Source organism: Nematolebias whitei, chromosome 13 (assembly GCF_014905685.2).
Source record: "Nematolebias whitei isolate Nwh7 chromosome 13, NemWhi1, whole genome shotgun sequence".
Lineage (NCBI taxonomy): Eukaryota > Metazoa > Chordata > Actinopteri > Cyprinodontiformes > Rivulidae > Nematolebias > Nematolebias whitei.
In genome coordinates this window covers 15,036,202-15,061,292 of record NC_056510.1, presented here as the reverse complement: position 1 = coordinate 15,061,292, position 25,091 = coordinate 15,036,202, and the positions used below count along the sequence as shown (strand labels likewise).

Genomic DNA, 25,091 nt, shown 5'->3' with positions numbered 1-25,091 from the left:
CAGCTTCCTTTTTAAGGAGGTAGAGACGCTGGTGGGCCTTCTTAACCAGACAGGAAGTATTGACTCTCTGGATGAGGTCAGGCATATATGCACCCCCAGGCACTTGGAGCAGGAGACCACCTCCACATCTGCTCCTCTGATGTGTAGGGATTGAAGAGGATCCTTGTCCTTTCTGAAATCCACCACCACGTTCAAGCCCAGACTGCGTCAGGAAGGGCATCCAGCATTAAACAATTGGCAAATTGCTTGTGCATGTTTTTTTTGTTTTGTTTTGTTTTTTTTTGTGGAATTTTTTGACGAGTGGGTCAGACAAAACTAACTAAATAACTAAATAAATAAATGCAAGTGTGTGACACTAATACTGAAGATAGTATACTTAAAATGATATAAAAAGCTTTTGTCATGCAGTAAAAACATACCAATAGAGAAATTGCATTTACAGTAAAAAGGCAATAGAGTGCTGAATGACTTCGCTAAAATATGTTGAAACATAATTTTTTTTAAAATAAACACTAAAATTACTAAAACATTAGGTAAGATCTAAAAATAATAAATAAATAATTGAAGGTAAAATTAGCAATCAGTTCTTCTCATATTAAGCTCATCGTAGCTCCATTTCCAAAAGTTTCTTAGAGGTTCATCCATCCATCCATTATCTTTTAAACGCTTCTTTCATTTTGGGTCACGGGGGTCGCTGGTGCCCATGTCCGGCAATTATTGTGCGAGGGGCGGGGTACAGCCGGGACAGGTCGCAAGTCCATCACAGGGACACATAGAGACAAACAAGACAAACAAACATTCACTCTCTCACCTAGGTATAATTTAGAGTTACCAATCAGCCTAACGTGCATGTTTTTGGTCTGTGGGAGGGAACTGGAGTACCCGGAGAAAACTCACGTATGCACATAGAGAACATGCAAACTCCACCCAGAAAGGCCCCCAGACCGGGATTTGAACCAGGGGCCTGCACGCTGAGAGGCAGCAGCTCTGCCAGTTGCGCCACTGTGCTGCCTTCTGAGAGGTTCATGTAAAATATTTGCTTGAATTGTCTTGAAATTATGTTTTTTTTCCACCACATTAGTTACCCTACCTGGTTACTCTGATTGAGTACACACACCATCTGTACAGTATTAACATTTGCATTAGACTGGAGAGTTCTTCATCTCAGGTGTACAACACCAAGTCTGTAGAGTTTTTTTTTTCTTCTTTTTTTTCTTGCAATAACGAAATATAGCACCATATTGGTTCATATTACCATTTGGTTGCATCATGCATACTTGCTGTGGGGTTATTTGATAATATCTACATTTAAGGTTCTGTCCATAGCTGTGGGATTTTCATCGACTTTGTTATCAGGCAAATGTCAAACCAAAGCAGAGCCATAAAACAGTTTAGTTTGTTGAAGCAGCTGTTGGAATCGCACAAATGAAAAGTCAATATGAAAATGGCAAACCTATCCAAACGCAGGAAAATATGTCATAAATAAATGACAGATGGGAAACACAATTTTTGGATTCACGCAATCTGCTAAATAAGTGTTTGTAAGCTGTCAATCTCAGGCAGTTATGTGCTGCGTCATTACATTTCTAAACTCATTAGAACATAAGCCACTTCAATTCACCATCCGCTGCAGATATTTTTTATTTATGTAGGCAAATTAAACGGGCAAAACACATTCTATGAGTCTTTTTAGTCGTGTATTTTATTGTACATACAGTACACACACTAAAGATGTCAGCTTGTAAACATTTTTATCTTTTACATCATCTTGGAACTTTTTTCAGACCTTAACCCCACAGAGAATATTTAAGAACAAGTGTCACAGCCCAACAAAATATTGGAGGGTTTGGCTTTTTTTTTTTTTTTTTTTACCTGGGAGAATTTTAACTGCTTTTAATATTAAATTATTTTTGTGTTTTTTTTAGAATATTTAGGTTTTGTCTTTTGTTTGACAAAAAATAATAATTTGGAGTTTCAAGTATATTTTTCCTGGACAAGGTAGATTTTTTTTTAATATATATATTTTTTATTCTCATTATTAAGTTTGAAACAAGTAAATCTTGTGTTTATGTTTCTGACTGAAAGGCAGTCATTTGAACACATGAAGATTTACTGACAATATTTTGTTAAATTAAGAGCAGCAGAACTCAGGAATGACTTCACTTGGCCTAATTTATTGTTTTTAATTGTCTTTTTCCCTTCCCTTCACTTCAGTAAAAGTTTAGGTCACACTTTGTAACTAAGTTTTATTAAAAACCAATCACGAGCATTTAGCTCTGCATAAACCGGTGGCTCCCAACCCTGGTCCTTGAAGAACGCCATCCTGCATGTTTTAGTTGTTTCCCTGCTCCAACACACCTGATTCAGGGATTTTATTACTTAGAACATGCAGGGTGGTGTTCGTCAAGGACCAAATTTGGGAACCATTGGAACTGATCATGTAAAAAGCAATGTGTTAAAAATAAATTGATCATTTCTAAACCTTATGTATATCAGCTAAAGAATAACAGCACATATATAGATCTCAGTCATCCAATAACTTTTATTAGGTTGTGAAATATTATTGAAAGCCACTAAAGACACAAAAGCAAACTTTTTGAATTTAAAATTATTATGAACACCTAAAAGCTGTTGAACAAATCATTGGTAAATAATCAGAATAGCTAAAACTGTATTATTAAATTACTTGTCACATGTTTGGATTTGTGTTGAAATGATTATCATCAGGTGATGAACCAGTTCTGACTGACCGGCATCATCATGCTGGTGAACAGGACCTTTGCCTCCATGTTTTAGACATTGATCGATATCATTCCCACAGAAGCAATCTGGGCCTACAAGAACTAGGTCACAAACTACCTGTAGGTAAATCATTTATAAAGTTGTGCCTCTCTCTGGTCTAAAGCCAGGTTAGAATTCTCTCACTGCTCTGCTGATCAGATTGAGGAGTGCTGCTGATGGTGACGGATGCTTCATGCATTCACTTTCCTTGTATTTTATGGACGTGTTTGCACCTTTCCAATCTATTTTCATGGACAAGTCCTACAAAGGTTTTGTGTAACGCATCATCTGTGGTGTCTGGTTAACATTAAATAACCTCATAAATCAAATTATTTTAGAACCTCTGGTGTTATTTTAAATAGTTTTTGTTCTATTTCATTTCTGTGCTTGTTATCAAAGCTATAAAATTAACAGATATACAAATTGTGGTCTCTGTCCCCCTCAGCTTGCCATCCAGGCTTCTATAAGGCATATGCTGGAAACCTCAAGTGTTCAAAGTGCCCTCCACACAGTTTCAGCTACGGTGAAGGAGCTTCAATCTGCCGCTGTGAAAAGGGCTTCTTCAGAGCCGTGAAAGATCCTCCAACTATGGCCTGCACACGTAAGTCCACCCCTCAATAAAATCTGCCTTGATATATAATTCCAGATCCTACGAGCTTTTGCAAACACAACAACTTAACTTATTTTATTAACTTTTCAGACAGTCTCCTTTTGCTGCAAGCATTTATTTACGAGAATAAAAATGAAAACAGAAAAAAAAAGTTCTACTCCATGGATTTACAAAGGAGAACTTGCAGTGGTATCACAGAGATAGAAATAGTTATTTTGTGTTTTGAGCTGATTAAAATTTAATTAATTTGGTGTCAATTCATAATAAATCTTTCGATACTTGTGTGTGCCTGACAGTCTTGGTAAGTTATTAGTTTGTCTGCAGAGCTGGTGGATCTCTAGAATTCACAGTGGTCGTAAATTCAGTCTCGTCTTTGGGACTTATCTGGTGTGAAAGTGAACATTAGAGAGTCTCTGGATGAATTACATGGCTTTTGTTCAGCTGCCTTGTCTTCATCGATGATTCACCGACTGTCATTACGACTTCATATTTGCATTAAATTACAGTTTAACCGGACTAATTCTCCTTTAATTAAAAAGCCATTTAGCTGTCACTGAGATAGACGGGGCCACATCTGAAAGCTCTCCAGGGTGGAAGAATGTGTTTGTCTTTTATGGTAAGACAAAGCCAAGCCATTGTTTAGATGCTTTTAGTTTACAGTACGCTTCAGGTATGTTTTTTTTAACAGAGGAAATCTTCAAAAACCTTTTCAGTTTTTACTAAATGCTTTTCCCATAAAATTCAGACTCCGTCGAGAAGCTTGTACTCTGATGTACTTGCAATTAAACATGCAAGTTAAAACTCAATTACCTGAGTGCTTACCCTTTAGACGGGCAACAGTTTTGCCCATGTAAGCTTTGGAAGTGTAGACGTTTTTAATGTTTTTCTTTTGTTTGTAGATTTCCATGCATGTGCGGTACACTAGTTGGCAAAAAATACTGACTCTGAAAGCTCAAGTCCTTGGACAGTCATATTTATTTCAACTCTGAGATACATTTAAGGCATTAAAGAAGCGTTTCTGTTTATACTGTGAAAAGTACAGGGATTCCATCTCAGGGTGAATAATCGTGTGCCTTAAGAAGGATGGATTTATTATCAGAGCCAGCTGCAACTGTAAAATTTGTTAAATAAGTCAGATTTATTTGTGAATAAAAATCTCTGATGATGCTGTTTCTGTTCATTAAAGTTCATGCTCAATAATCCAGGTAAAAATCCAACAATGTTCAGTCAGGTCATCTGGACGGTTTATGCTTTTGCTGAGATGTTCCATCCTTCATCCAAAGGACTTCATCAGTCCAAGGAGCCACGAACACACTGAGTCCTCACAAGCAGCACACTCCCATAGTGAAAAAAAAAAAGTTTGCTAGTGATAAAATAGTTTCTGGGGTTTGTTTTAGTTTGTTCGTGGCTTCTCAGACTAATGAAGTCCTTTGGATGAAGGACGAAACATCTCAGCAAAAAAGAAACCATCCAGATGACCTGACTGAACATTGTTGGATTTTTACTTGGATTACTGAGCATGGACTTTGATATTTTGAACCACTTTGGCACGGTTGCCTCAGAGGAGTTGACGGGGGAGAGGGCGGGCCCGTGAAACCATCTTATCACCAGCAAACTGTTTTTTTTCCCACTATGGGAGTGTGCTGCTTGTGGGGTTCAGTTTGTTTGTGGCTCCTTGGACTGATTAAGTCCTTTGGATGAAGGACAAAATGTCTCAGCAAATAAAGAAACTGTCCAGATGACCTGACTGAACATTGTGGTTTCTGTTCATTTCGCTTGACGCTCCGGTACAGGGTGGGAGGCAGCCATGGGTTTGACTGCCTTTTAATCAGCACTTTTGTATTACGGACCCCTTATTGATCAGGTTAACACTAAACATAAACAGAATGGTTAAAACATATAGTAGCTTTAGTAAAATGCAAGCTACACATTCAAGATGCAATATTCTTTATTTGTCATTCGCACCACATGTGGTACATGTGGGTAGAACGAAATTGTGTACACAGGGTCCCAGTTACATCCAACAAAAGTATTAAAATGTAAAAGACAACGGTAGTAAGATCTAAGATATGAACTCAGAAAAACTCTGATAAAGATACACTAAGCACTAGCAGCACAAAAACAATACGCCAAACAGCAGCACGAACACGAGTCTGTGTGAGCAGATGAGTACGAATGAACACAGCAACATGAAACAGATCAGCAGCAACATTTGATGTGATTTTTTCACAGTGATTGTCCTGGTTAGATATTCATGAGTTTAACAGCTTCAGGGTATAAGCCGTTCCTCAGTCTAGTGGTTCTACACTTAATGCTCCTTAACCTCCTTCTTGAGGGGAACGGAGCAAAAAGTGTGTGTGCTGGGTGAGTGGGGTCCTTCATGATGCAGGTGGTCCTCTTCCTGCATCTGGAGATGACTGTGATGGTGGGGAGGCTGACTCCATCAGTTACTTGATGTTTTTTGAGACACATTGATGTCTCTGAGCCACATGTTCAAATACACTCGTGCACAACAACTTGTTGGTATTTTTATTGTTTTGTTTCATTTATGTAAATTTACGTATGTTTCATGCTCAGCTTTAGTGCAACATTGGTCTTTTGTCAACCAGTGGGAAACTGAAGCAGCAAGGTGTGCTAGTAATGTGGCGCTACACTGGGATACTGTATATAAACTAATAGTTTTTATGCAATGTTTTGAAGCAGAATCTTAACTGTAATTGTGTTTGTTTTTAAAATCTGGGTTTATGATTTACAAGGCTGGAAGCATTAGAATGAATTATCATTTAAGTTTAACATGTGTATTCTAAACATGTCTGTAATTCTAAATTAAGATTTAGAGAGCATTTAAGTACAATCTGAATGAGTGGACCACAATGATCACTTGTGGGAACTTCAGAGCTGGCTTAGTGTGGAAACTTGTAATGAAGTGTGTGTTTATGCTGTTGGTTTGTTTTCTGGCACAAACAAACTTGAAATCTTCTAGTCTACTTTAGCTCCCAGTACAAACCGAGAGTGAAAAGTCGTGTGGGGTTTGAGACAACTATGCAAACTGAAAGTTCAGTGCTGTAGCACATTTAGGTTTCCAAGTGTTGAGCACTATGTTTGCTCACATAATGCTTTTTAATTAGACGGTAGAAGATGGTACATAAAGTTATTTGCTTGATGTTGTAGTCGACAGTAAAAAAAACAACAAAAAAAACAGTGGAGATTAAAGAGTGAGAGTAAGACAAAGGTAGAGAGGATAAAAGAGAATGTGTCACGGGAGGAGAGATAAAGGTGGAGGGAAGGTGTAAGGGCTGGATGGAGTAGACAGTGTGAAGAGGGGAAGAATGGAGGGTGCTGATCCTATCTCCCCCCAGAGGAGAATGGGGGCTGATTGATGGCAGTGGGGTTGCTCTGCAAGATGGTAGGTGGGTGGATTCTCCTCGACAGAGAGAATAGAAGAGGTGAGATAATGGCCGATAGAGGCTGAGGGAAATAAAGGGAGAGAATGGACACACTGACAGAGGTGGTGGAGCAGTAGGAGGGGCTCACCTGTCTGCTGAGATTTTTAGCAATGGTAGGGAGAGAACGAAAGGGAGGGCTGGTGGAGGAGAGGGAAACATCCCATTGTCCTGGCAGACAGTGAGCTTGGCAGGACGGGAGTGTTCAAATCCCTCAGGCCTTTTAACTCCACCCTGTTGACAGCTGGCTGCCTGCTACAGCACAATGCTTACCCTGACACACAAACATGCACATCCAAGGGGCACAAAAATACCACAACAAAGCAATACGCAAGCAGGTAAAAGAGCTTGAACAGTTTACTGTAGCAGAGGGGAGTATACGGAGTTATACATGCAGTATGTGGTGGAATAATGTTTTAATAGGCCTTCTTCAGAGATATTCAGGGAGATCACTATGAAATATTTCAATTTTTTTATTATTATTATTATTTGTTTTCACAGCTTATTCTTACACATCTTTTTTTTCCTGTAGACTTGCCTTTAATTCTGCCACAACATAAAAACTTAAGTGATGTGAAGCCTCTTGAATAAACATATCATAAATAGATGTGATTGGATTGGATAGGATTATCATTTTCTATTAGATGATGGTGGTGGGACTGAGCTACCAGAGGAGTGATAGAAACACTTAGACTGCCTAGAAGACATAAGCATAGAGTAGATAGGAAAGTTCCTAAAATATATTTATGCTTACTTTTTTTTTTTTTTTTGTTCCAGTAAAATAGAGTATGTTTCCACTCAAGGGGAGAATAAAATAGTGGATTAGTTGTTGTATTGTGTACTGGCACAAACAAAAAATACTGTTGGTAGTAAATTGTCTAATCTAAAGTCATTTTGATTGAGACGTTTGATAACTGACTAATTATGGGAAATGCCTGATTATTTTTGACAAAAGGGTGAAAGAAATGGAATCTCAAACTTTTTTTAAATAATAATTTACAGAAATAGTAAAGATCACATGTACCGTATTTTCCGCCGTAAACGTCGCTCCGCCCTATAAGTTGTATCAGTCCAAATGTGTCAAATAAAGTGGAAAATCCATAAATATGTCACATCGCCGTATACGTCACATCTGTTATACGTCACCGCTGATGCATGGCGTTTGTTACGCATCGCCGCTGACAACCCAGAAATGTGGGCCGGTGTTGTGCCTAAAATCGATTGGCTGTCAAATGGCGGCTGCTGGGGCTTGCACGGGAGGACTTTAACAAGAATTTAACAAGATTAAAACTTAAAAACCATTATTTGTTTGCTCAAAATTATAGTAAAGGTGTGTCTCAGTCTAACTTTTGCTCAATAAATGCACTTTGACAATCAAATCAGCTGCATTTCAAAACCCGATTCATGGAAGCGGGCACACGAAGAGGGACAAGCCGTTGTTCATTTTTTCAAAATTTAACAAGATAAACACCTAAAAACAATTATTTGTTTGCTTGACTTTATGGTAAAGGTGTGTCTCAGTCTAACATTTGCTTAATAAAAGGACTTTAACTGTCAAATCAGCTGTATTTCAAAAATATTTGCTTCCTCGGGGTTCCCGGGAGTGCGCAGACGAGGAGGAAATTAGAAAAGAGGAATGCTGCTCGTTTTTTTTTTTATTTAACAAGAAAAGCCCCTAAAACAATTATTTGTTTGCTCGAAATTATAGCAAAGATGTGTCTCAGTTGAACTTTTACTTAATAAATGCACTTTTTTGGTCAATGGTCATTTCGCCAGAGTGGTGCGGCAAAATGAAGCTGATTTGACAATTACACCAAGCAGCGAACAGAACGAAGGTGGGGGGTTATGACAAGCCGATTGTGTCATTAATAGCTGGTGAAGATTCTCAGTCATCCAGGACATGGTAAATTCAAAAAAGTTTAAGACAAAAACTATAAAGTATAATAAAAGTCCAGTTGTTTTTTGTCTTGAACTTTTTGAATTTGTCATTATAGCCACTTTTACCTATTACATGATACAACAGCCTGCCTTACTACTCTGCTGCCATCTAGTGGCTGAAATCTGTAGTTTTCTTTTTTTTTTTTCAGTCAGAATGAATGAAATGGTCATATCTCAGCCAATATTGGTTTATAAATATGGGGGGGGGGGGGGTCATAAATATGTTGCTTATGCGTATAAGTCACTGGGCATGTAAATTATACAAAAAATCATTGCAAAATGCAAAAAGTCCTACTTTTTCATTTATCGTGGGTCTTCAGGGTACTGATCCCCAGCGATAAACGAGGGACTACTGTATTATGATTAGCAATAATACCAAACTTTTTCCATTTGGAACAATAAAAAAAAAAGGTTACATAGTTTTTATATAATAGGATAAAAATATTACATTTATGAGGTTTTCTTTTATTTATAGTAGGTGCAATTCATGCAGCTTTGTTCAGTGTTTAAAGGGTCAGGCAGTACCCCCTTTCCGTCCTCTTACATCACAAAGAGTTGGAGCATTCTGACCCCCAACACCATCATGAATGCATGTGTGGAGTTGGGGATGAGGAATTATTGGGTTTTGATTTTAAATTAAAGTTGTGGAATCTCACCAATGCCTTTGTTGCAAATGTTCACTAAAATGTTTTGAAGAAAATTCATGAATTGAGCTCGGACATTAGATTAGATGATATTCTGTCTTGTTTTGTTTTTTTTTACCACTCACTGCAGTTTGTATTCCTTGACAGGCCCTCCATCTTCTCCTCGTAATCTGATGTTTAACATGAACGACACTTGCCTTATGCTGGAGTGGTCCCCTCCCAATGACACCGGGGGCCGGAGGGACCTCTCTTACAACGTCCTGTGCAAACGCTGTGGTCCTGAGCCCAACCAGTGCCAGCTTTGTGAGGAGGAGCTCCGTTTCCTTCCTCGTCCACTGGGCTTGACCAACGCCACCGTCACTGTCATGGACTTCTCAGCGCACGCCAACTACACCTTTGAGATTGAGTCCCAGAACGGTGTGTCGGACCTGAGTTCCTTCCCTCGGCAGGCGGCCATCATCACTGTCAGCACAGATCAGGGTGGTGAGTGTGTAGTTTTGTTGTTTTTACCACTGGTAAAGAGGTCTGTAGGTAGTGTCCACTTCACCACAAAAATCTGGACACTACCTACAGACCTCTTCCTGCTACTGTCACACCTCTCTTCATACCATTTTTTTCTCATGCCACGATGTATGGTCTATATTAAGTTAAACAAAGCTCTGTAGTATTTATTTTAAAAGCAAGTGTCTGAACATGAACGCATCTTCACTTGTTTACACTGCTTTACATTTTAGCACACCAAATACTGTTTTAAAAGCTTGTGATGTTTTATGCCATAAATCTCTTCAACTGTTTATATATTTTGCATATTGTCGAACCTAAAAAGTGGAAAAACGATTTCAGATTTTATGTTATAAAGTTATAAAGCATTATGCTGCTATTATAGATTGAAGAAACCTAACAAAACCTTAAGTAAAAGTAACAAAGGCTCACACGTGCAGTAAGATGACTCCATAGAAAGGGCAAAGGTCAGCAGATGCCTCCTTCTGTTTACATTTGATTAAATTCAGTTCATTCATTGCTGATTCACATCAAAAGGTAAAATGAGCCATCCGCATGTGAGAAACTCAATAATTACCTCTGAAGAAGCACACCCAATAATGGTGAAACACCAGCAAATAATAATAATAATAATAATTTAGGATTATGTCCACTGGACCTGAGATTAAAGAAAGAGACACCAAAAAACAACAGACACTGAGCAGGTTGATCAGCCACTAACAGGACATAAAATAAATGCTACATGAGCAAAGATACCTGAAGAAAATCAAAAGTAGAGAAAATGTGATGGAAGAAAAGGACAGAAAGGAATTGAGATATTTATATTTATATATATATATATATATATATATATATATATATATATGAGTATTAATGAGATGTGACATTGTTTTATATAAGCATTTACCGTACAAGTGCATGACGCCTACAGGAAGTCAGCAAGCTTTGCTGGTAGGAATAATTTTTAAGTGCTATAGGATATAACCTGTAGGCCAAACATGGGCAAGATTATGAGAATGAAAGTATCACATGAAATATTTCATGAAAGAAGCTTAGAAAAATGTTAACAAGTAAATCAAACACCACATTCTTGGTTATTTTGTTTTCTCCACAAACTAATGTCCAATAGTTAATACTGGATTCATCTTCTTTCTTTTTTTTTAACAATATTTTAGTTACATAGCTGAAGCATCAAAGAGTGAGAAAAGTGAGCTTCTCTAAGTTTTTATAAGTTTGCATTCCTGTCAGATATCATCTATCATTAATATCCTTATGTAATTGAAGTTGTATGTGTTGAAGAAAAGCAGTTTTGTTTCTTTTTCCACAGCTGTGGTTAACAGCAGGGGTTCACAAGATGGTCCTATCCACCCGTTTTTCCTCATACCAGAGAGTTGTGCTTCAAAGCCATTATTTCCTGTGAGACATTCTTGAGTTTAGCAGCTTATTTTTTATAATTTGGAATTTGCAAACTGTCTTTTCTCCTCCTTCCTCTTCTGCCATCCTTTAACTGACTATTCTCTCACCACCACCACCACCCCTTGGTTATTTGTCCTCCTCCTTCCTTTTCCTCTCGTGTCTTGTTTCCAAATATGTTTGTTTCATATTTGTCTTTTGTTCTCTTCGTCTCCTCCCTACCCTCCATCTCTCTATTGCTGTGAGCATCTGGGAGAAATACATTTCTCATACAGCCAAAACACATTAGATGCATTATTCTGCATCACTTGGGACAACTCTAGATAGTGCATGCGACTCGGTGTTACACGCAGACTTTTTATTTGATTAACATTCCTTGTTTAGAACACAGTCAAAGAAGGTCCCAGGGCTGCAGACGAGACCCATTTGAACACTTATATAGCCAGCTGCTGCTATTTAAAATCCTCGAGGGAAGACGCAGATTTATGGCCCGCTGCCGGTGATAAACAGCATAATGCTGTTCTTTTTTCTCCCTATTACATTGTCATACAGCAGACTTTGATCACTGTTGTTAAATGTAAGGCAAATCATGACAGGCTATTGAGCGTGTAGCTGGTTTTGCTGGATGTAACATGCAGTCCTGCTTGTGTGTCGATCAGAAAAAAGTTTTAAAGTGTCACTTTTATTTTACAGCTCTCTTCTTGAGTTTTGTGGCAGGTGTTGCAGCAATACCATATTTTTTGGACTATAAGGTGCAATATCAATGAACGGGTCTGTTTTCATACATAAAGCACACTGGATTATAAGGCGCATTAAGCAAAACTAAAACATTTTGTCAGATTTTTGAGCACTGTGTACCACATAAAATTGGTTTGAGGTCAATAAGCACAACCAGAATTAATACATAAGGCGCATGGATTATAAGGCTCACTGGTGATTTTTGAGAAAATTAAAGGCTTTTAAGTCCATCTTATTGTCTGAAAAATATGGTAAATATTGAGTCAGTGAATGAGCTGAATCTTCTGTCTTGCAAGTTTACTTTCTAGCATTTAGCATCTTATTGTAAGTTTGATTACAGTTGACTATTGTTTAGGAAGGTGGTGCCCAATGTTGGTCCTCATGGGTCCTGCGTGTTTTAGATGTTTCTCTGCTTTGATATAGTGTTGTAGTTCTCAAGACCGGTCTTGGTCTTAAGACCGGTCTCAAGACCACTTTTTGATGGTCTCGGTCTTGTCTCGGACTTGACCGCATTTGGTCCCAGCCTTGTCTCAGTCTCGCACATCGAGAACTCTAGATTTTATTCCAAGACCAGTCAAGACCACAACTGTGGCTATATCACTAAATTGCCAGAATCTTGTCCAGTTTATTTGTTAACATCTTTGCTTTTATTGGATGCAAATCTTACTGGTTCAAATCCAAGTGATAACGTGACTAAATACATTTTTTTGTTACCGCTGTCATGCCCATCCACTTTCACAGATTGGATGGTTTAATGCCTACTGGGCAGTTTTCATTCTGATTTTGCTGGGAACTCTGGGAAGATTTATGTTGGATTGTTGCCTTTTTACACATATTGTTAAATTACGTTGGCTTGTACTGATGTGTGTTCATGTTCAAACTGTAAATATACAGGTACTGTTACAATATATTGATTGGGCAGATTTTTGTCTGATGTGGCGGTTTTTAACAGATTTTTGGGCTGGAAAACCTCGACTCTATCTGGCAACACTGGTCACTCCAAGAAAATAATTGTCTGGGTGCAGGAGAAGATGTCTGCCAAATCATCAGTTATAAAATTTATTTCTATTTAAATCACAAAAAATATATTTGTAACAAATGCAACTATATGGTTATCCTTGGTCTTGAGTTTGGATTTATGAAGATTGTTTTGCCACTGCAGTTTTTTAAGACTTGCATGTGATGAAACTGCTTCCATTTTAACAGTTGTGTAATTTTATTGTTGAATCACATGAAGTTAGGCCACTGAATGTCTGATTTCTTTGTTATGTAACTTTGAAAATGTATAAAAGCTGATATATTCATTCAAAAGCAAACTTAAAGTTGCAGTATGTAACTTATAAAATATGTTTTATAAAAAAATGTTATATTTTATTTATTTTATTTGAGGTCTTAGTCTCAACTTGGTCTCGTCCTACCTCGGTCTTGGTCTTGACTTCGTCTCGGACCCTAAAAGTCTTGGTCTTGTCTCGGTCTTGGTACACTCTGGTCTTGGTTTTGACTTGGTCTTGGGTTAGGTGGTCTTGAACACAACACTACTTTGATATGCCTGATCTAAATGAATGAGTGATTGCCAGGCCACTGCAGAACTTGGAGGCATGCAGAAGAGCAGAGAAACAGGTAAAACATGCAGGATAGTGGCCCTTGAGGACCAGGACTGGACACCATATCTTGAGGTAGATCAAGATGTTGTGATACTAAAAGGTTGCCAGATTTCTCACTGAGTTGAAAACTATCTCACAAAATAAAATAAAAAAAACAACAAAAGTGTCATTTAAGTTGTTGTTAGCATGACTTTCAGGTGAACGTGGTGCTGAAAATGTTTATTTCACTTTAAATTGTTGGTGTGACACAGTTCACACAGACATGTTAAGCACAAGGACCAGTGCAACACGACACTCAACTGCAGCATTCCCACCTTTTCCCACCCTTCCTGTTGAAGGCTGCTTCATGCTGAGAGGTCTAGTTTCTGTTGGTGCACACATGTTTTAAAAACACAGCAGAGTTCACACTATTTGTCGACTTTGAAGCTGAGAAAATACCATTTGAACCTTGTTAATTCATTTGCACTGAAAGGAAAAAGAGTCAGTCAAAACTTTGAGGTGAATGAAGCAGTGATTAAACAAATTTGACACTACTATTTACTGACTGTCCCCAAGCTCCTGCTCAAGGAGTTTCACTCTAATGTCCTCCAGTCAGTCCTGAGAATTTTCATGACCCAGACTTTCACAAGTCTGTCAGTCAGGCAGTGTCTGCCTGAATTTATTGTATACAGATTGTCTTTTTGTGCTTTCTTCTGAAAATGTGTGGCGATATACTGTATTTCTAATTGTGTTGTAGTTGTTTAAAGTTTTTAACATTTTTTTGAATAACCTTTAATAAAAATGTTTTTTTTTAGAAACAGTAAAAATAGGTGATAAAACAAAGAAACATAAGAAATTTGTACGAATTGTTTACTTAAACAAATTACAGTAAACTTTATTTGTTCTGACTTGTAAATATGATATACTGTAGTGGAATAAATGGTAAGTGCATGCTTTTGTAAGAAAGTATTGACATATCTGTAAAACATAGCAAATGCATTTATTTAGCAAGAAAATGATGTTTAAACAAACAGCCAATCTGTTTTATTATTTTATTTTGACCTCTTGTACAAATGAGTTTGTCACCCCTGAAAAGGTCAGAGGACTTCAGTTAGACATTAGAAGGTCATGCATGGTTAAAGAACCGTTCTGAGGTCCAAAGAGACTCATTAGAAACCAGTCAGGAGAGAGGACAAGCAGTTGAGTTTGTGCCAAAACCTTCTTTTTTAAAATGTGTTCAGATCTGGTCATACATCATTTATTTATTCATTCTTCCAATGCAAACATTTAATTCATCTTCAGGAGGTTTCTGGACTTTTTATCAGTCTTTTATCAAAATGTTCTATCTTTGTTTGGCCACCATCCAGACTCAGGGTGTCACTTGCTTGAAGGAAAGGTTGGACTCTAGTTAAATATAAAGTTAAAGTATTTAGCTCTGCACAGGTCACACTTGTAAGCATAGAGATGACCTCCAACCAAAGGTCATGGATATTTTAATACAACATGGCTTAGTTTGGATCAGGACAGCTGCAACTGGATTTTTATTTAAAATATTTAAGCAAATTGTCTTTTTACACTTTAACCTGAATTTCCCCCAGATGTTTGTCTCCCAAGCTTACTTCCTTAATGTTGGCCAACAGTTCATTATAGATTTACAGCTTTTTGTTGCAGGGCACCAAACTTAAAATTAGATGCAATTTCAACTCTGGTCCTCAGGGAATCCGTCTGCTTGTCAAGCTGATTTTACTTTAAAATAGAAAACAAGGACGTGTTTATCACTGACTGCCTGAGATAGTGTCCGCTGTTCAAAGCAATGTTTTAGTCCTTCAAAGTTTTAACAGCTGTTTTTGTCCCTTCGTACAGATGTTGTAGGTTTATATGAAACGCACATTTCCATATCATTTCCACACTAGTCTACTTCTAATTAAGTCACATTTGATCAGTATAAACTATTTTTCCACCATTTCTTGGTGGACATATAGAATATTTTTAATTGTTTGAATTACTTCATGTTTTGTATTTATTGCGTGGACGAACACTATTTTAGCTTAAACTCCTTAATGAAAAGCCCTTGTGTTTTGGTTTAAAGGTTCAATATGCTGTCTGCTAAAATATTTTTTAAACTGAAGAGTTTACCATTATGTTAAGGCTTTATTGTTCTCAAAACCCCATTATAGTCAAGTTTAGCTTTACATTAGAGAGAACATTTTTCTCAAGTAGCTGACTGCAAAGACAACATTCTGTAGACAATATGCAACTCAGTATACAGTATTGCCCTAGTTTTCAATACTTTCTGTATTTTAACTGTTTCATGCATATGAAATACTGCACATCCTTTTGAGGCTGGTTTAGCACATTTATTTGTATTTTACTATCAGGCACCTTATGCTTGATCAGCTGTAAATAGTAGTTGAGGCTGATAGTAGTTTCACTAAAATCTGTTGCACCAATACTGTGTACTGCTTCTTTTTTTGTCTAAGACTTTTTTTTTTTTTTTTTGGCTAATAATTTCATTTCCAGTCAATTTATGTGTTTCCTTATTAATGCATTGCAATTTACACAACTGTATAGAGCTATGGAAATATTTAACATTCTCACCATGTACAAAGCATAAACTTTGTGTTCTTTAAAAATAAGAGCAGGTGAATATTTGAATGTATTATTTGAAGACGCACTTCCTTCTAGTGAAATGCCAGTGGACCTCAATGGCATTAATGTAAAATTGCAGTGGCTTTTGGAAGATTTAAACCAGTTAGAAGCATGCATAAGGTCAGCATATTTACTCCTGTCAAAGATAACCATGCAAACAATCTTCTGAAAAGGAACATTTGCATGCTGCACGAATATGCATAAATACCTTGACACAGTCTGCTTTCCCTGACACATCCGCCCAAACTGCTCTGTGATGGGCTTGTTTGGGAAGGTGCACATAAAATTCCTATACGCCATTAGCATAGTGTTGCTATCAGCAGAAATGAGGCAGCCATGTGAATTTCAGTGTTGCAAAAAATATCAAGAGTTTGCTGTAATAATTTACTGGGGCTATAAATAAATTAGACTTTGTCATTAAAATGCAGATGGCCATTTTGTGCAGCTAAAGTTAGCATGTGATTCATTTTGCTTATTTCTGCAAAAACAAACATACTTTTAAATGTTTCAAATATGCATGAGTGAAATACAGAAAGCACACTTGTGATGATTTGTTATTAAGAATAACTTTTTGAACACTTTGCAGTGATTATTTTATATACCGAATGTTTTTAACAGAGAAAAAAGAAGATTTGGGGAAAAAAAAGTGCCTTTTTTTCAGTGAACGTTTATTTCATTGCATTAGTCATGGGTGCCCTGATAGTTTACTGTCAGCACCATCCTACTGCACAAATTTCTGTTTGATCTGTGCTATTAGCAGAAATGTATGCTTCTATATTTTTTGTAAACTTTGCCAAATTGCACATGAATACTTCCTAAAATAGGTGACTGGGTCAAGGAGAGGGAGGGGAGGGGGGAACAGGAATCAGCCACTGGAAAATGAGTGACAGGTTGAATGCAGAAGGTTATACGAGATGAAGGAAAGTGAAATGAGGGGTGAAGCCTGGGAGGTAAAAATTAAAAAGGAGAGAAAGCCGTTGAGAAAGAACAGCAAGCGAGGGTGAAAACCGGAAGAAAAGTATGACAGAGACAAATGAAGAGACAGAAAACGAAGAGGGTAAAAGAAGACTAAAAATGAGAAGCAGAGTCTGAGGAGATGATTGAGTGAGGAGTGTATCGAAAGAGCGAAGGAAGAGATGGCAGAATAAAGAAGTGTGTAAATGAGCTGACAAGAACTGTGGGCAGAGGAAGAAAAGAGTGCAGCAGCTGAGATGTAGTGTGTGTAAGGAGGCTTGTTTTAAAGTTAGAAAATAGTGTTTTGTTTGTGTAAGAGTTGTTTTATATTTCATCTATCTTTCTTAAAGTGGCTGTGGATCAATAGTAAAGTCGTCACATTACAACTTTAGTGTTGGGGGTTTGATTTCCAGCACCGCCATGTATCAAAGTTTTCTCTGCCAGGATGGCGACCCCCAGATTTAGTTGTATTTTTTTCCTGCATCATTTGAATTTTCAACACTTTTTCTGAAATCTTCAGGTTTGTTGATTGTTCTGAGCCAAATCTCCAAAAACATACACTGAAAAAATAGTCTTTCTTTCTTATGACTAAAAACTCAATTCCATAATTTCATAATTTTCTTATACACTGCTATACTTCCACAATTCTAAGGTATGCAGTATCAGATTGTTTTTAATTGACAAATAAACAACTGTGACTTTTTTTTGGAAAGACTGTGTTTTTAAACTCAGTTATGTGTGTTGTGTAGAATAGAGGATGGACAGAGGGTGACTGCAAAATAAAGACAAAAATGAGTGGTGAAAAGAAGGAGGAAAGTAGGAGAATGAGGATGCAGGCTTCTTACATCACAGGATTCAGATGAGTAATTGTTTATTTCACAGATTCAAAGTTATTGAAATGTTCCAGAATATTTTTATAGTCCCTCGTTTATCGCGGGGGATCCGTACCCTGAAGCCCCGCGATAAGTGAAAAACTGGAATAGTAGTACAAGTAGTAAGTAACAGTTTATTTGAGTATTCATATATATCAATCAATCAACCTTTATTTATACAGGTAAATCCCATTGAGCCTCGAGGACTCATTTACAAGAGAGACCTGATTTCAACAAAGAAAGATGACAACAATGGACAACAGCAACAACAATAAGCAGTTATAAAAACTCATACTACAGTTTTTTTTTTGTTTTTTTTTAACAAATAGGATGGCTAAAAGGAAAAAGGTAACAAAACCAAAAAAACATATATATATATATAGTGTTTTAAACCCTTCCCACACTTGCAATATTCTAAACAATGTTTCTAAACTAAACGCTCTAAAAGAGCACAGAATGTCATGATTTCAGCTCTCTGCCTCCGCTGCTCTCAGCCACCTGCAAGCGCTCTTGACCACGCCCACTTCTACGCTCTGAACGTAGAACAGCTGATCAGCAGCAGCAGGAAGTTTATCCTGCAGCAGTAAGGGCTGCATAAAGCTGCAGTAGTAAACTTTTTCTGCAGCTCTGGGCTGCACAAATATGCAGCAGGTACTAAATAATTTAAAATAATTTATTTCAGATAAAAATTCCATGCCAACCGTGCATCTCATCCATCTTTCAGTCAATTGTGTGTTAATGTCCAATCATATTTTGAAAAACCGCTATAGAGCAAGTCCACGATAAACGAACCGCGGAGTAGAGAGGAACTACTGTAATTTCTTGTAGTTCATTTAAACTGGTTGTTTGTTTGACCAAAGGTTTATGACTTAAACCATCTCCAACTACATAATTATATGGAACATTGCAAAAAGAACCAAAAAAAAAAAAAAAACACTATTGATTTGGCTCCGACTGAAAGCAGCCAAACCATTTTACCTTGAACAAACTATTTTTCATAAAACCATAATAGTTGCATCAGAGTGAGTTTTTCTGTGTATAAACACTAAACTTTGGATAACTTTAAGCTTTAAGCAATACATTCTGTTTCAATGAAAAGACAGCTAGTGTCTGTTCCTTCATCATTCCATGTAAAGAAAGTTTTCCTCCAGCACCCATGCCATCTGAGATCTCATCAAGGCCTAAATGAGCATTTATAAAATATGTTTATCATGTAACTTTATCATACTGTAAATAAAGATAAATTGGTGTAGAAAAGTTAATGTATGTATGATGAGCGTAGATAAAAATTGCTATTTTGTTAATATATAATGATGTATTTTTGTTTTCCTCTTTTGGTCCAGAGTCAAACTAGCAAACGTTCACACACTCAGTCTAACATCTTCTGTCATGTGTAGTGGGAGAGCTGCTAACTGTCCCAGCTGAAATAAAACGAGGAGAAGAAGAAACAAGCGTCCCCTTCTCCTGGTTTTCAAGGCTCACTATCCCACTTGGTTTAGAGATTTTCCTGCTCCTACACACCTGACTTACATGATTAGATTACATCTTCATCATGTCATCAGGTAATCAGATATATGTTAACTACCAGCTAAATTGAATCTTCTAAGCAGATCTCTGACGCCTGAGGACCATGATTGGAGAATGTCATACTTTGAACAAAAACTTGCTGAAATAGTTAAAGGTTTGGTAAATGATATACAAGATGGTTTCAGGAAAAAATCTATAGTTAATTGGACTTATGTACAGCTTTTGAAGAACAGTTTTTTCCCGCACCATTGACAGCTCCATGGTTTCTCCCTCCCCTCACGTTAAGAGTCTGGGTGTCATTCTTGACAGCACTCTCTATTTTCACGCTCACATCAATAATATTACCCGGTCTGCATACTTCCACCTTGGAAACATCAACCGTCTCCGTCCATCCCTCTCCTCACACTCTGCTTCCATCCTGGTCTATAGTTTGGTCATTTCTCGAATTGATTACTGCAACTCTCTCCTATTTGGTCTGCCACAAAAATTACTCCGTAAGCTTCAAATGGTTCAAAATTCAGCTGCTCGCTTCATTACCAAAACCCCCTCATTTCACCACATCACCCCAGTTTTACAGCAACTCCACTGGCTTCCAGTCACTTTCAGAATTAGATTTAAAATCCTGTTGTACCCATTCAAGGCCATCCATAACATCGCTCCTCCCTATCTGACCGATCTCCTGCACATTATTACCCATTCACGCTCCCTTCGTTCTTCCTCTTCCATCCACCTCAACGTGCCTCTCGTCCTCCTCAGCACCACGGGACACGGAGCCTTTTCTCACTTTGCTCCCCAACTCTGGAACGCTCTTCCCCCAGACATCCGTAATATTGACTCCCTTCAGACCTTCAAATCACAACTCAAAACTCATCTGTTCAAGTTAGCCTTCTCACTTTAATTTTTTTTTGTTTTATTTTCTTCTTGGTTTAGTGTTTTTAAAGCCATTTTGTATTATTTTATTTTGTGTTTTTAATGTTGTGAAGTGTCCATGGGTTTCTTGAAAGGCGCTAACAAATAAAATGCATTATTATTATTATTATTATTATTAACTGTTTTCTCTATTATGGATATAAATCTGATTTATTTAATTAATTGATGGTTATTCTTTAAAACAAATCAGATCGTTATGTTAGTTAATATATTTATCTTTCAAAACATGAAAGTTCATGTAGTAGTCGAAGTCTGATTCAGCACCTCCCGTCAAACCAGCAGCAGCATAAGAAAACAGCAGTACCATTTAATGAATAGTGTTTTTTTGAACTCCTGGCCTTTTTGGACTGCCGTATTCTTTCCCAGGCAGCCCTCTCCTGGCACGATGCCATGTTTTAACTAACTATGACAAATTAGCCGCACACTTAATTACTAGCAGGGGGAAATCACAGTGATGTTTATTAGGCGCAGCATCATAAAGCGGTGAGCCCATGCCCCGAGACCAAATGCCATACCAGAGAACCACTAATAATAACAGCCATACAAATTGGCTGAGTGAAATGACCGGGCCCTGGAGGCGCTAGCTAGGATGGGGTGAGGAGGAAGGTGACTTTCCATGAGTGAATCAATACTGTTCTCCAACGTGCTGCTGCAATGAGTTCTGGTTACCAGTGTAGCTTGACGTGGCTGATATCCACTTGGTCTGTGTGTGTCAGAACGGCAGATTTAGCAGAGAACCTTACTCCATTATGGGTTAATGGGAAAAAGCAGGCACTGATGAAATATGCTGAATACACATCGCATTGCGAAATACTGTGTTTCATTCACTGATGTACAGTTATGGGTAGAAGTATCTTTGGAGTTCTCTGTCTGGGAGGTGAAATGCGGGCTTTTTGTTGTGTGTGCTTGTGTGTGTGTGTGTGTGTGTTGGACCACAGTTGGGATGCTGACACTGGCCTTGTGGAAGGATCAGTCGTAAATAGATCCTCCACGGTTGCTGGCTTATTAACAGTTGATTTATTTTCCTCTCTGTGGGGGAATGCTCGCCCTTGGCACCCAAGCCCAAAGATTGGCCCCGGGGGGCCCCAATTACCCGACGTCTTGTTATATGTGCAGATCTGTTGAAGAAATATTTTGTGTCTCAGTGTCATGAATGTCACATATGCCTTACATGCCATTTCCAGGGTCATCTTCATCCTCACTCCTCTCAATGACACTTTCATGCCGCCTCTCTCCACCTCCTGTGGAGGGAGATACAAGAAGGAATAATATAGGATGGGAGAAATTTATTCGACAGCTTTCAGTCCCCACCGTGATTTATCCGTGAGTTTTCCTTCCTATCATGCGCCTTTTATCTTAGTTCCTCTTCTCTGTCTTCCTCCCTCATGTTTCACTCCCTGAGATGCGTTCACATCAGTATGGATCACACTGTACTGACATTACGCTGTGTTATGTTTTACTGAGTTAGTGCTGCCAGTACTTTACTGCAGAACGGCTGAAGTTTTAAGACCTTAATTAATCACAATGTTGGGCTTTTTCCCTTGTTTTCTTGTCAAGGCAGTATTATATATGAAAGAAAGCTCATTAATCTTATGCTGCTGCAAATAAAAATGTTTTAAAAGTTTTATGGCTTTTTTTTTTATTGCGAAACAAATTTAGCTGTCTTTATCAAAGTTGAGTTCAGACAACTTATTGAATTTCTAATTAAACGTTTAATTAGATGCACTATTTAATTTTTTATCATGTCTAATCTGTGTTGTAACAACAATATACACAATCTTGATTGTATTCCAGTTTTTTGTTTTTTTATTTAATTTATCTGTAACCACCACGAGTAAAGAGCAAGTAGAAGAAAAATCACTTTGCTCTGGAAGTGTTGCCTGCGGGAAATAAAGCAGATTAAAATTGTGCAACGATCATTGTAGCACAAAAAGATGCTGCGGTGACATTTTCACAAAGACAGCATTTTAATGACAATTTTTGTTCCTGTGAATCTCATCCCTTTAAGTTTTTCTAAGAGTAGTTCACACAAAAAAGGTGAAGTTGATTCTTGTTGAAGCATCAAAGTTAACACATCGCATGAAGTTTTTAGAGACTTCATACCTTTAACACAACTTGGAGAATGTTTTTGCAGGGCTGACAAAGAAAAAGGACTAGGTTTATGAAATTATTATAGAAATTACTTCCTTACAAATGCTAACAAATTATTAAAAGGTGATTCCTGTTTAAGTACAAACGCAGCATGATGAACAAAGCATGGTCCAGTTCCTTAAATATATTTGATATAAAATTATTCAAGGTTAAAATTACATTCTTGAAAGATTTTTGACATTTAATTGTGTATTTCTCACAGTTCAGTGTATAATATTAATAATCTGGAGACATTTGAGACCAGAAAAATACAAGATCACTGAAATAACACAAGTGATTCTTGATGAAAAGCTCAGGACAACAAATGTTACATCACAATAAGGATTACTTAGAGAAAACATTTAGCAAACAACAATATAAATTAAATTTTACCAAAAATGTATCATAAATTTATAGCACTTTTACAACATATTGGGGGGGGTGTTCAGTTCTCACCACTGAGCACATAGTGATGAATTTTATTTCTTTCTTTGAAAAATAAAATAAATAAATTATTGAACATATTTTGCTAATAGTCCTATGCTTTTCACAATTTTTAGATATGTTTATAAATTCTGAGCATCTGGGTATTTTTTTAAATGTATTTAAAATATTTTTTATGGCCAACGCAGCAGGAACTGCATGCTGCAAAGAAGAAATTGTTAAAATAAATATTAAAAGTGTTTAAACCTTCTAATGCGTCCAACTTTACAACATATTACACTGGCATGTGAACATGATTGGCAAGCACAGTTTAGTTCTAAATTTGATATAAGTTATTTCAACTTTCCTCGTAATAAAAAATATGTGTGTAAATAAGTGAGATCTGCACCGGCTGTATTTCCAGCTTTGCTAATTCAAAACAGTCAGCATGTGCAGGCGGTGAAGATGTACAGGGTGAGAAGACGAGTGAAGACACGTTGACAGACTGTGTCTGCAGTGAAATCTCTACTGCATTTATACGTGTGTGTGTGTGTGTGTGTGTGTGTGGTGTGGGGGGGGGGGGTCATCTCCGCTTTCCAGATTTCAGAATTTTGCTGTTCTGCGTGTGTGCATTTAAAGATTATCTTGGTTTAGTTTTATTGCTTTGCTTTGACATTCTTTGTTATCACCTACCCCTGAAAGGCGAAGGTGCAGCCATAATGTTATTGCCTGTATGTGCGTGTGTGGGTGTGTGTGTGTGTGTGTGTGGGGGGGGGGGGGGGGGTATTTATGTTACCAAAATATCTCATGAACCACTGGACGAATATTAATGTAACTTGCAGAAAGTAATGGATGTTAATCTACAACTTATTAGCATTTAGAGTCAACCCAACTCAATTCAAGAAGGCTGCCAGAGGAAACCCAACTTGAAAAACACAATAATATAGTTTTAACTTGGTCCGTTTTACAAAAATTGACCTAGAATTGGATGGCTTGTGGCTTAGACCAATCCCCAAAACGTTTGACAAGCATTAACAAATTGCCCAAGTTGTTGTTGTTTTTGTTGTTGTTTTCTTTGCTGCTGCCTTATGCAGTCATTTTGCAAAAAATTTATTTGGCAATTGTTTGATCCTGGACGCCCTTGCTGATGCAACCTGGACTCAAACTTGCAGCCTCAGATTTATAAATCTGCAGCACTGACCACAGAGCTACTGCAACAGATTACATAAAAGGTTTGTTTCAAATCTGACTCTATGTGGACAACAACTAATGAAACGTAAATAAATAAATGCTCCCCCTGGGTCAGGGATGAGCCTTTGCCTCAGGTAGAGGAGTTCAAGTAGCTGGGCTTTCCATTCCCACGTGATAGGATTGAGTGGCCTTATCTGAAGTAATGTAGGTGTTGCTTTGGTTGGTTGTGGTGAAGAGTTGAGTCAAAAGGCAAAGTTTTCCATTCACTGGTCCATGTTCCAACTCTCACCTACAGTATGATCATGAAGTTTGGATCATGACCAAAAGGACAAGATTCTGGATACAAGCAGATGAAATAAGTTTTCTCCTTGGGGCGGACAAGCTCAACCTTAGAAATAGGGTGCAGATCTTTGTCATCTATTAGGAGCTCGAAGTAGACTCGCTCCTCCTCTGCATAAAAAGAGATAAATGGAGATGGTGCAGGCATCTGTTTAGGATAACTTTGGTTTTCCAGGAATAGAATAGCCTACTAGGAAGAAACCCCAGAACTCAATGAAAGGTTTATATTTTCTTTTAGGTCTGGGAATGCTAGGTCTGGTCCCTAGGAGGAGCTGAGAGTCACTTGAGAGAGGGAAAGTCTGGGTCTCTTTTCTTAACGTGTTGCCTCGGTGATCCGAATGTGGATGGATGGATGGATGGATGGATGGATGGATGGATGGATGGATGGATGGATGGATGGATGGATGGATGGATGGATGGATGGG

General features: G+C 37.7%; 1 protein-coding gene across 1 annotated transcript in view; it reads left to right on the top strand.

Annotated features, from left to right (window-relative positions):
• Positions 1 to 25,091, top strand: part of LOC119419551 (ephrin type-A receptor 6) — a 183,312-nt gene that overhangs the window by 77,743 nt on the left and 80,478 nt on the right. The window contains exons 3-4 of the mRNA XM_037686892.1: positions 3,227 to 3,382; positions 9,564 to 9,899. Of these exons, the coding sequence (XP_037542820.1) occupies positions 3,227 to 3,382; positions 9,564 to 9,899 (492 nt within the window). The remainder of the gene's footprint in view (positions 1 to 3,226; positions 3,383 to 9,563; positions 9,900 to 25,091) is intronic.